This window comes from Petaurus breviceps, unplaced genomic scaffold (assembly GCF_028583685.1).
Source record: "Petaurus breviceps papuanus isolate PSGF00001 unplaced genomic scaffold, PetGlider_PUasm1.0 90397, whole genome shotgun sequence".
NCBI lineage: Eukaryota > Metazoa > Chordata > Mammalia > Diprotodontia > Petauridae > Petaurus > Petaurus breviceps.
Window position 1 is genome coordinate 1329980 of NW_027187239.1, and position 12254 is coordinate 1342233.

At 47.0% G+C, this 12254-nt stretch overlaps 1 protein-coding gene across 1 annotated transcript in view; it reads right to left on the reverse strand.

Annotated features, from left to right (window-relative positions):
- Nucleotides 1-1441, reverse strand: part of ZP1 (zona pellucida glycoprotein 1) — a 9572-nt gene extending 8131 nt beyond the window's left edge. The window contains exons 1-2 of the mRNA XM_069108511.1: nt 1273-1441; nt 105-226 (exon numbers count right to left, since the gene is read on the reverse strand). Coding sequence (XP_068964612.1) covers nt 105-226; nt 1273-1441 — 291 coding nt within the window. The remainder of the gene's footprint in view (nt 1-104; nt 227-1272) is intronic.
- Nucleotides 1442-12254: the final 10813 nt, after the last annotated feature.

The following is a 12254-nucleotide window of genomic DNA, read 5'->3' on the forward strand; positions in this document are numbered from 1 at the left end:
CACACACACACACACACACACACACACACACACACACACACACACACGTGGGCCCCAGTAACCGCAGAATAGGGTCACGACTGGGAACCCAAGTGTCGGCCTACCTTCTTCATCACATGACATCCTTGGTAACCTGCAGAGAAGATGGTGGGGCCCTGGGGCTCCGAGGTGATCCAGTGGAGACAGATGGAACAGTTGGTCACTTCAAAGCGGGTCCCAAACTCATCTAGGGAAGAGAGAAGCCCACATCCGTCACTTTGAGCTTCAGGCACCACGCTTGGGCTGGCCAATGAGATTACCCATACTTCTCGCTAGAGGCTGACAAAGAAGGCATGGACTCTCGAAGAGCCCAAACACTTAGTAAGCACCTACCGTGTTCTAGGTTCTTGGGAGACAAAGGTAGAAGTGAGTCAGTCCCTGCCCTCAAGGAGCTTACACTTGGATAAGGGGTGAGGGTAGAATAAAAGGCGTTCAGATACATGTACCAAACATATAAAGTAGCGGGGGACCCTATGAAGTAGGTCCCTCAGTTGGGGTTCTTATAGGCATTTAGAGAACCACAGCTCTCTCCTATCCAAGAAGGGACCTCCTTTACAATGTGCCAAACAGGCAAGCATCCAGCCTCTGCTTGAAGGCCCCTAGCCAGGCAAAAAGCCCCTCCTTTCTAAGGGAAGGTTGGTTGTCTCCACTAAGCTTCCAAGGCCAGACCCAGTGGCCCACAGCCCAGGTCCATCTGGCCATGCCTGCCCTCTCCAAGACCTGTTTCCTCTGGCTTGCTCAGCCTCAGGCTTCTAACAGTGTTTTAGGTCTCCTTGGCTGCCTCAGAAGCTGAGAGTGCATACAGTGGTCCTTTTATCGGCACCTTCCAGCAGCTGGCCTCCTGCCCGGGTAGCCAGTCAGTCAACAAGCATTTATTAAATACCTGTGTGCCAGGCACTAAGCCAGAGAGAAGAGAGCCCCAAGCCCAATCTTGAGGGTCACCATGTCAGGACCCTGGACCTTTCCTCACACTGTGGGAGGGGGTAGGCCAGGCATTCTCAAGGACTTGTCAAACCCTCTCATTTTACATGAGGAGAAACTGAGGCCAAGGGGGATTAAGAGATTCATTCCCAGTCACTCAGCAATGCCAGAGACAGGATTCATCCCAGGTACTCAGATTCCAATCAATCAGCAAGCCTTTACTAAGTACCTACTGTTCTCCACTCTGGGGATACAAAATGAAGGGTTCCTGCCCTCAGGGAGTTTACACCCTATCCAGACAGAGCCACTCACCCACCACCTTGAAGCCCACCACTCGACCAGGCCTCGGGAAGCCCAGCAGCTGCATGCTGTAGGAGCCGCATTCATGTCTGAGCTGCAAGCCCCAGGCTCCAGGTCTCTGGCCCACACCGAGGCCCAGAGCCAGGAGGAGCCCGAGCTCCAAACAGGGTCCCCAGCTCATCGTGAGCCCTCCAGCCCCAAGCCTCCAGACAGGCCCCATGCCCCCTTCAGCCAATAGTGAGGGAGCCGCAGCCCCCGGCTTATATGCCTTGTCTGGAAAGGTGGCTGAGCCCAAGAGGAGAACGGTAGCACCTGGAGAAGCCCCCACCTGCCTCGAGGAAGGGACTGTGTGGAAACTACCACCCTGGGGGAAGGAGGAGATGAGGGCTTCTGGCAGGAAACCCAGCCTGGGCTCCCTCCCTAGGGGTCTCAGCCTGTCACTGAGGCTGCTCCCTAACCTCTAGGGTCTTAGACCTGCCCACACCTGGGAGATAGGGGAACCACTGACCAATTTTGTGTCTTGTTTCCTATGAAGAACAGATAAGGAGCTAAGATGGGGAACTGCTCAGAAAAGAGGGAACTGAGAGTGAAGGGTGGGCCTGTGCTCCGAACCCCAAGTCTGGCTGGTACCCCTTGTGCCTGGGAAGGAAGCGTGCTACAGTGCAAATGCCCCTGGACTGAGTTTCCATCCTCTCTCTCCCGGTGAGACCCTGGGTGAGTGGCTTCCCCTCTCTGCGCCTCTGTTTGCTCACCTGTAAAATGGGAGGGCAGGACTGGCTGGCCTCTGCATTACTTCCTAGTCGTATGGCCCTGTGATTCTGTGAGATGAGAAGGCCTGATCACCTCTTGGAGTGGCCATTACTCTTCTTAGAGTGCTTTTAAGCATTAGGATTCTTAAGTCATGTTTTAAGATTTAGAAAGTATTTTTCTCCAAAACATTAAATAAACTTTACAAACAGGTTGCAGGGATACAAAGACAAAATGGAAACATCCTGTCCTCAAGGAGCTTACTTGCTACAGGTGAAGATGGAGTTAAACATAATTTGAGGAAGGAGGGGGCACCCCCACCCCCACGAGATCAGGAAAGGTTTCCTGTAGGCAGCATCACCTGAGAGGAGCCTTGACTTAAGCCCTGCCAGAATTATGTGAAGAGGAAGTGTTCCCTAAGGAGGGGTTTAGTCTGTTCCACTGAGAGAGATGGGAAATGAGCTTTGAGTTTAGCAAACTGCTGTGGGTCCAGTTTGGCTGGAATGCAAACATTGCAGAGAGGAATAACTGGAAGTCAGTCTAAAAAGTGGATTGGAAAAAAATAAAAAGGGGAGGCTAGGTGGTGCAGTGAATAGAGCACTAGCTCTGGAGTCAGGAGGACCTGAGTTCAAATCCAGCCTCAGACACTCGACACACTTACTAGCCGTGTGACTTTGGGCAAGTCACTTAACCCCAATTGCGCTCCAAAAAGCAAAAAAATAAAAAATAAATAAAAATTTAAAAAAGTGGATTGGAGCCAGATTGGAGTTGAAGAGTTCTTTTGGAGGTAGCCTATGGCCCAGGGCACCCTAACTCTAAGTAAGGTCAGGTCTGACTTGGGGTGCTGACCCCAAAGATAAGTAATCTTTCTTTGGCTCCTTAATGCCCATATCCAAATTTATTCTGGGAAGTTTCCGAATGTAGCTTGTGTCTGGGTTTCTACAAATATAAGTAACATGATTCTTGGTTCCCCTAAAAGCATTCAAGGTAACATATTTTTGGGGAGAGGGTGGTATAGTACCCCTCAAACATAATTCTTCCTTTCCAGTGAGACCTGCTTTTCGACTACAGTCCTAAAGACCTTTGGACTCAGTCTCAGCCCATTGTGTGGGCTCCCTCAGAATGGGCCTGAACTTGGGGTGACCAGTGGGGCAACGTGCTCTCTGCCACAGGCCCACCCAGACTCATGGTGCTAGCTACAGCGTGGTTGGACTTCCCAGAGGATTGTCCACATTTTACCCATGTGGGTCACAGAGGAGAAGGAACATCTAGTACGTGTTGAAATTGAGACCAGGTCTCTTGTCTCTAAGTTCAATATTCTTTCCACCACACCCGGCCACCTCCATAAGCCCAGCTGACGGATACAAGCACTTAAAGAAACAAAACACAGTGCTGATGCTCTCTTTATCTTAACGTCGCCACCACTCTCCAATGAGTCCTCATAACCCTTCTGGGTAACGAAGGCCATGCTGTTAAACACAAAAAAGACAATATTGAAAGGTCTCTGGAGGCCACAGCAATAGTCAAGAAAGGGTTCAGTGACCCACAATGTGCTTGGGAGGATGAAGGGCTCTGAGATATTTGTTAGGACCCAGGAAAGAGATATTGAGGTCATCGTGGGCCATCCCCTGAAGGCTCTCCCTCAATAAAGATGCTAAGGGCCAATAACACCGCCACAGGATAGGACCCGTGAATGTCAGAGCTGGAGATTCTTAATAGGAGGGTGTTCTAAGTTTAGGGAATAGTGTGAGCAAAGGAACAAAGTGGGGTGAGGATAGGTGATTTTGGGGGGCAGAGAGGCCAATTTGTCTGAACATAGAGTATGGGGAGGAAAGGTTAGTTTGATACCGGTCCGTGAAAGGTGTCGATAAAGGAAGCTGAATTTGACTTGGCTGGCAAGATTAAGTCATTGAAGATGAGGTCACATGGTAGAATTCGTGTCTGCAATGGATCACTGAGGGAAAATAGAGTGTGGAGTGGTTAGGTATCCCCAGGACTCCCACGCTTCCTGGAGAATGTGGTCCTCAAGGTCCCTGGAGGCCAGATTCTTAGAAGGGCCCAGAAAACACAAAGGATTGAGGTCTTATTCTCGATGCAGACGCCAAGGGAAGGCAAGCCATCTGGCTTTGGCTCAGGACCCAAGGGAGGCCTTCATCTGTTTCTTTGCCCAGAGAGTTCCTAGTCTCAGGCAGGGCTCACAGACACTGGAGGCCTATGTTCTGCCCCACTGCTTCTCCACCCTCTACGCTGCTGCAGGGGACTGATTGCAAGTGGTCTGGGTATGCAAATGTTCAAGCTGGATTAAGGGAACTGGTCAGAGCAGGATGTTCTAAATGATGCAACAAAGCAAAAAACACCCCCAAACTTCTCCCCTGAATACCTGGAAATGAGTTACTTAATATAATGATATTATCAACATTTTAGGGTACTATACATTTCTGTACATGCTGGACCCATTCTTCTCTCTTGGTCCATCTCTAGGGGTGGGATGCCTGGATCAAGGGGGGCATCATCTTGGCCACAAATAGGCTCCTCTCCCAGTCACAGAAGAGGAAACTGAGGTCTAAGGAAGAGGAGTGACCAGCCCAAGGTCACATATGGAGTTGGTCTCAGAATGAGGACTAGATTCTGCTTTATTTTCAAAATCTGTTCTTCCCAGGGGAGCTGACTCAGGCCATAAGGAGCTGGAAAGGAAATCTCTGTCCATATCCTACTGCGTGCCAAAGAGAAACCAGAGGGTTGGGAAGCGGGGAGGACTGAACTTTGCTATACTCAACCTCCTTTCCCTTCCATCTCCCTTGAGGATGTGTTCCTTGGCCCCTGGCAGAATGGGGGTATCTTCAATCTTTTATTTCCCTATTTCCCCCTCATCTTGTCAGCATCCAGTCTCCCCCCCAGATCTCCAGGTTCTCCTGTGACCCCAGAAGTTTTAGCAAGGGAATGGGAAGAGAGAAGGAAGGGAACAGATCTGGGAAGCAGAGCTTAGGGACTCTGGGAAAACAGCTCATAAAGAATGTTGACCTCAAGTCTGAGGGCCTGAGTTTGAATTCCAACTCAGCCACTGTGTGACCTTGGGTCAGTCACTTAAACCTTTAAGAGACTCAGTTCCTGGGGCGGCTAGGTGCAGACTACCAGCCCCTAGAGTCAGGAGGACTTGAGTTCAAACCCATCCTCAGACACTTAACTAGCCATGTGACCTTGGCCAAATCACTTAAACCCAATTGCCCTGCCCTCTCCCCTCCAAAAAAAAAGCAAAACAAAACAAAAAAAGAATTATCAAAAGCTTCAGTTCCTTCATCTGAAAATGAAGGAGTTTAACATAAGTAACAATAATGGGAGTTGCCCCCATTTCTAGCAAACTTTAAGATTCACCATGAAGGTAGATAGTGAAAGGACATTAATCCCCATTTTGCAGAAGAGGAAACTGAGGCCATGATTACAGTCCATGAGAGGTGTTCGTGGCCAAACAGCTAATATCAGTCAGATAGTTACTATTTCAGAGTTATACCCAGTTCTCCTAATTTTAAGTTTAATGTCTGTTTCGCTGTACCTTGGGTGGTGGGGGAGGACACTTAAGGAAAAGGCCAGAGCGCCTTAAAACCAGCGGCAGCTCGCCTTTATCCAGTGCTTGGAGGTTTGCAAAGCATTTTTCAGATATTTCCTTTTTTTCCCCAGAACAACCCAGGGAAGCAGGTGCTATTAATGCCCCCATTTTGCATTTGAAGAAACTGAGTCAGTTAAGTACTTTATTCATGGTCTCATAGCTACAAATAATTGTTGTGAGGATCAAATAAAAAATAATGGTAAAACTCTGAGAGTAATGCCTGGAGTATAGAAAGTGCTATATAAAAGCTAGATAGTAGTAGTAGTAGTAATAGTAGTGGTAGTAGTAGTAAGTTAGAATGTGTCTAGGATGTTGAGAGGGTTAGAGGCCTACTGGATCATAGTTTAGAGTGGGAAGGGACCATCTAGGCCAACTCTCATTTTATGGATGAGGAAACCCAGAGGCTTCTGAGGTCACACAGCAGGTCCCCTCTCTTTCCCCTGGATGTCACTGCTTCCCTATGGCTCCAACAAACTGATTAAAGGTTCTGGGGATGTTTAGCCTAGAAAACAAATGACAAGATGGGACATGATGGCTGCCTTCAAATATCTGAAGAGCTGATGTTAAATTTTTAGCGTGAATATTTACACTTTGAAAATTAGCAAATGCTACAAATCAGGGCTTGATTTATCATTTTGTTGGTTGTCTGGACTTATTAATGCAGACCAAACACGCCAAAGTGTGCTGAGTCTTTCTTTCCTGGGGGCTGGTTGTTGAACATTGCCAGCATATTTCTGAAGTGGCTGCCTGGAAGGGCGGTGGGGCTCCCCTTTGTTGTCGGTCTTTCAGAAGAGGTTGTGGGAGTTGATATAAAAATTCTTGACGAGGAATGGGCCGGATGAGACGGGTGCTGATATCCTTTCCCATTCTATCATTCTGTAGACTTTGAGGTCCCTCCTTGCCCTGAGCATCCGTGATTCTTTGAAGGCCAAGCATCTAAAGCCCATTTCTCTGCCTTAGATCGAAAGGTAAGAGAGAAAACTCCTATGTCTCCGGCCAGAGTCAAGAAACACACTTCACAAGAAGCAAAGTTTATTTTAAGACTTTGTAGCCAAAAGGATTTCCAACCATCCCTGATGTCTTGAACTATTTTGTTTGTATTTTCAGTGCATAAAAAGAAGTTGTTTGCAAACAAAATGCATGTGATTTCTAAATATATATCCACTCATGATATCTTACCAAGCTTTGCTGTCTCGTCTCCTGCTTTCTCTTCCCATCTCAGCTCTGTCAGGAACATGACCACACAGATTGGGGCAAGAAGGATCCTTAGAGCATCTAATCATTTTACAATGGAGGAAACTGAGGCCCAGAGAGCACCTTGCCCATGATCACCTGGGATGTGAAATGAGAGCTGCCCCTCCCAGCTCTGCCATCCAGTCTTCTGGATCTCTTCTGGTTCTGACATTGGATGGATGAGTTTTATGAGTCCCACTCTTGGCCTGGGCTTTTGCTCAGACTCTATTATCTGGGGGTCTGCCTCCCTCCCAGATCCCATGAATGGGTGGGAATGAATCAGATTGTCCCCCAAGATGAGAACCACATTCTGATCTGATTAGTTAATCTGGATTCCTGAGAGGCACAGATGGTGTACGTGCTAGTGGGCCAGAAAGCTCCGTGGGAGAATCAGACGGAAGGGGCTGTGGAAAAACAAACATGGACTTTATTTGGAAAGCCGTCTTCCTTTGGTGTCCTCACGTCCTATGACTTTCTCATGTTACACTTCTTCCAGGTTTGGAGGTTGGGGGAAATCCTGGGAGAAAGCCATGTAGACAATTCTGGGGCTGGAGATGACATTAGAGAGGGCTAGCATTTCACCTGGGAAAGAGAAGGCAGCTAAAACCCTGAACTTTGAGTGGGGGGAGTGAAATGCTATGGCGTGAGGGAGGGGAGATTAGCTTTTACTAAAGCCAAAACATGAGAACTGTGGGCTTAAATTGCAGCAGAGAGGCTTGAGATGAAAGAGGGGAGACATGGACCATGTTAGAGCCCTGAGCCAGGAGTCAGGGGACCAAGGTTCTGGTCTTTGACTCTACTACTCAGTATTGGTGTGACCTTGAGCAAGTCACTTCCCTGTACATGAACCTCAGTTTCTTCAGCTATGAAATGGGGGTAATAATAATGGCACTACAATATACCTCAAAAAACAGGGTATTATGAAGAGTGAGTGAGATAATAGATATGAATGTGCTTTGAAAGCTATGCACGTTAGACACCATTTATAAGTACTCTCAAAAATTCTGATGGATTTGGGATCTTATTAATTCAGGATGCCACCAATAATGTAGCTTATAACCCATCCATGCTTGTCCATCCTGGGCAACTCCTGTCTGTGTTATCCCAAAAGTTTGCTATAGAGGGTCCACCTAACATGTTTGGAGGCATGAAAGTCAGAGAAAAAGGTCCACTCTTCCTTGTTAATCACATGACCTAGAAATACAACAGACATTTTTCATCCACTTGGTCTTTCTAGTGTGCAAGGGCAGATCACTCTCCTTTAAATGATTACAAATCTCTTCCAAGAGACTCTGCAATCATAACATGTATCATGATGGTCTCCAGTAAAGTCTTCCTCTGATACCTCATTGTATCCTGGGTCCTCAAAGGCTTTGTCTCTGGAGCACAAACTCAAGCAAGCCCTACTGAGTTGAGAAGGCTTAGAGTTCAGCCTGAGTAACAGACAGTGTGTCTTTTGTTTGATGACCAGACTAGCTAAGTCTGGAGGGGCTCATCACCAAGTCAGCTTCAGGGGGATGAATTTTTTGGCCCTAGCAATTCTCAAAGTCAGTCTACTGAAAAGTTGTTGAGGAGCAGGGGTTTGTACCAGTGAATAGGGAGTGCCATGATCATGTAGTCAGATGTCCTCAAAATATGGAAATAGCCTATGCCCAGTAGTCCTTTAGACTTTTTTTTTTAAGCAATTGGGGTTAAGTAACTTGCTCAAGGTTACACGGCCAGTTATTTCTGGGTGTGGTGCTAAGTGTCTGAGCCTGGATTCGATCCCAGGTCATCCCGACTCTGGGACCGGTGCTCTTACTCACTGCGCCACCTGGCTGGCCCCTTTACAGACTTTCTTAACCTTTTTTGTGTCCTGGACTCTTGGGCAGTCTGTCTGGGGAAGCTATGGGCCCCTTCTCAGAATGATGTCTTACAGAGGAGGAGCCTGAGGGCCAGAGAAGGCTGTGGCTAATTTTAGGTCAAGCTTTTTGTTCCTCCTTCGTTTTCAGAGACCAATGGCATCATGACATGGATGAGTGGTGTCTTGACTTGTCCGTGAATTGGATTTAAGCAAGGCAAGAGTTGCACAAAGTCACTGGCCTCACTCTCTTCTTGCCTCAGTTTCCTCATATGTAAAATGAGCTGGAGGAGGAAATGACAAACCATCCAGTATCTTTGCCACGAAAGCCCCAGATGGGGTCACGAAGAGCCAGACACAACTGAAAAACAGTTCAATAATAACTCCTTCCAAGTCTTGTGCTAAACAGAAAAAACAAGGAACTCCCTGCTCTAACTGGGGGAATGACACCCAACGGAACAGTAATCTGCAGGACAGATGGCAAGGTCTGGTCCTCTATCACCCCCCAAGGAATAGGCCCAGTGATTTTCATCTCATCCCAGCTGGGCCAATGGTCAAGCACCCGGGGGATTGTGGATGGCCTCCAGCCTGGGGACTGGGAAGGGCATCCTCTGGTGAAGTTGGAAAAGACACTGAATCTGGAGTCAGAGAACACCACACTCCCAACTTTGCTACTCACAGCAGACATAGCCTTGGCAAGTCACCTAATCCCTCCAAAGAATAAAGAATGTCTCCCTGGCCTCAGCTGACTCATGTGTAAAAGATGGGGGGTGCACTTGGCCTCGGAGTCTCCTTGAAGCTCTGGATCTGTGACCCAGCAGGTTGTCAGCTGCATTCAGGGAAGTGGGTGGCCTGCCAGGTGGGCTGACACATTTCTATCCACTCTTATCTGCCTTTGGTGGAGAAGGGTGGGGCCAAATCCCTTTGCCATGATTCCATAATCACCAGGCAACCTGTTAGTTCTGGGTATTTTTGCCAAGGGAGAGCCGGCCTCAGGGGCCTGGACCTTTGGAATAATCAGGCAACCAGGTCACTTCCTTCCAGAGAACGTGTGGAATGGCGTCCAAGCATCGAATCACTGGAGAACCTTCTATCCCCATCTATCAGGAATCCTTCTATCAGTGTCCATCATCCCCTCCCCGCTCAGCAGTCTAGTCTTGGGGAGCTGCCTAGGGCAGGGTCACCTGACTCTCTATCCAGTACTCCATGTTACCTCTCGTTATTATAGGGGCCTGAGAACTTGTGTTTTTTCTTAGAAGTATTTTGATAAGCGTGTTTCAATAATTGGCTCCCTTTGTAGTCTTATGGATTTCATTTTAATGTACTTATAAATATCATTGGGAGAAGGGGCTGGTAGCTTCACCAGAAAGAAGGCCCAAGGGTCCAGGACACAAAAAAGGTGAAGAAAGTCTGTGAAGGACCACTGTATTAATGCTATTTCCATCTGTCAAGGACCTCTGATTACATGACCCTGGGCACTTCCTTACCGGTGCAGACCCCTGCTCAGCAACAGCTTTTCAGTAGAATGACTTTGAGAATTGCTAGGAAAAATTCACCTACCTCCCAGAGTTGTTATGAGGAATAAAAGAAATAATATTTGTAAGTTATTGTTAATTTATTTATTTTTAGTTTTCAGCATTCATTTTACAAGATTTTGAGTTCTAAATATTATTATTATTACAAAGAAGGAATTATACTTGTAATACCTACCATACAGGACTATGAAATATTATTTCTTTTATTCCTCATGATATTAATAATCTTTTTACAGATGAAGAAACTGAGGCACATAGTGGTTAAGTGACTTGCCCAGGGTCATACAGCTAGTCAGTATCTGAGGCTGGATTTGAACTCAGGTCTTTCTGACTCCAGTTAACAAAGGAAATTGAAGCTGAGAGAGGTTGAATTACTTGCCCGCAGATATATGACTAGTCAGTGTAACCCATGGCCCAGCATTCCTAAGTCTGAGGCTTACGTGAACTAATTGTGATCTTGGGAGCTCCCCTAAAGCATCACTTTCTCTTTGGCTCATATTTCTGAAACCCAACATTTACTCCAAGAACATCACTGATTATAAATAGTGTCTGTCGTTGTTCAGTTGTGTCTGGCTCTTCCTGACCCTATTTAGGATTTTCTTGGCAAAGATATTGATGTGGTTTGCCATTTCCTTCTTTAGTTCATTTTATAGAAAACTGAGGCAAACAGGGTTAGGCTGTGCAGCTAGGAAGTGTCTGAGGTTGGATTTGAATTCAGCTCCTCCTGACTCTAGGCCTGGTGTTCTAACCACTGTGATACCCAGCTCCTCCCCCCCACCCCAACCAAATAGTATCTAGGCCTCTATCAATATGGGTAAGAGAGCCCTCAAGTCCTACACAAACACTCAATCTGAAAACAATGCCAACAACCAACTAACTTGATGTAGGATCACTCTATTTCACCACCACAGAAATTCAGAAAGAGTTCATAAACAATGCACAAAACTCACGAAGGGTTTACAACAGTCTGAAAATAATAGAATTCTTTTAGCTTTTCAGTGGATCTTACTATTTTATGAAGCCATAGTGAGGGACCTGCCCACCGAGCAAATTGTTAAATTCTCAGTGTGAGCATGTACGCCTTGGCACTAGCCTTGGAAACACTGACCATCTGAGCTCAATTGATTGCTTTGTTGACCATCTAGACTTAAGAAAGTGATAAGAAAAATGATAATAATACAGATTAAACTTAAGTGTGTCATGCATCCATTTCTTCCTCTCTGTCCCCATCCATGAGAGCTGGTTGTTAAACATTTTACCAGCACATCCCTGACTAGAGTCAGTCTCTGTCATTTAGCCTCCTTTTAGAAGAGAACTGAGCTTGCGGTATTCAGCAGGTCAATCTCTCCCACGTTCTGGTGAGTTACTTTTTCAACAGAGACGTAAGTGATTTGCCCACCACAGGCCACTCCCTGTGGTCTGTGCGCCTCCGGGGGCTCCCAGAAAAGCCTCATCCTTTCCTATCTGGTCTACATATCACTGTCTTAGTAGAATGCAGAGCCCAGATTACTGGTTCCCCCATGTCCTAGCTTTAGTCTATGGCTCCTTCCAGAACAAGGGGCCATTGGGGACATCCTTTTCTATCTCTAGGAGTCCCCCACCTCAGGGAATTCTCCTTTTTTTGGTAGAAGTCCTGATGCCTACTCTTGACCCTTGGGTTACTGGTGAGGCAACCCCTGAGGTAGGCCCTGCTGAAGGAAGATCTCCATCCATCCATCCACCTACCCATCCATCCATCCATCCATCCATCCATCCATCCATCCATCCATCCATCCATCCATCCATCCACCCATCCACCCATCCACCCATCCACCCATCCATCTACCCATCCATCCATCCATCCATCCATCCATCCATCCACCCACCCACCCATCCATCCATCCATCCATCCATCCATCCATCCATCCATCCATCCATCTCTCTATCCATCCATCTATCAATCTATCCATCCATCCATCCATCCACCTATCCACCTACCTATCTACCACCTATCTATCTATCTATCTATCTATCTATCTATCTATCTATCTATCTA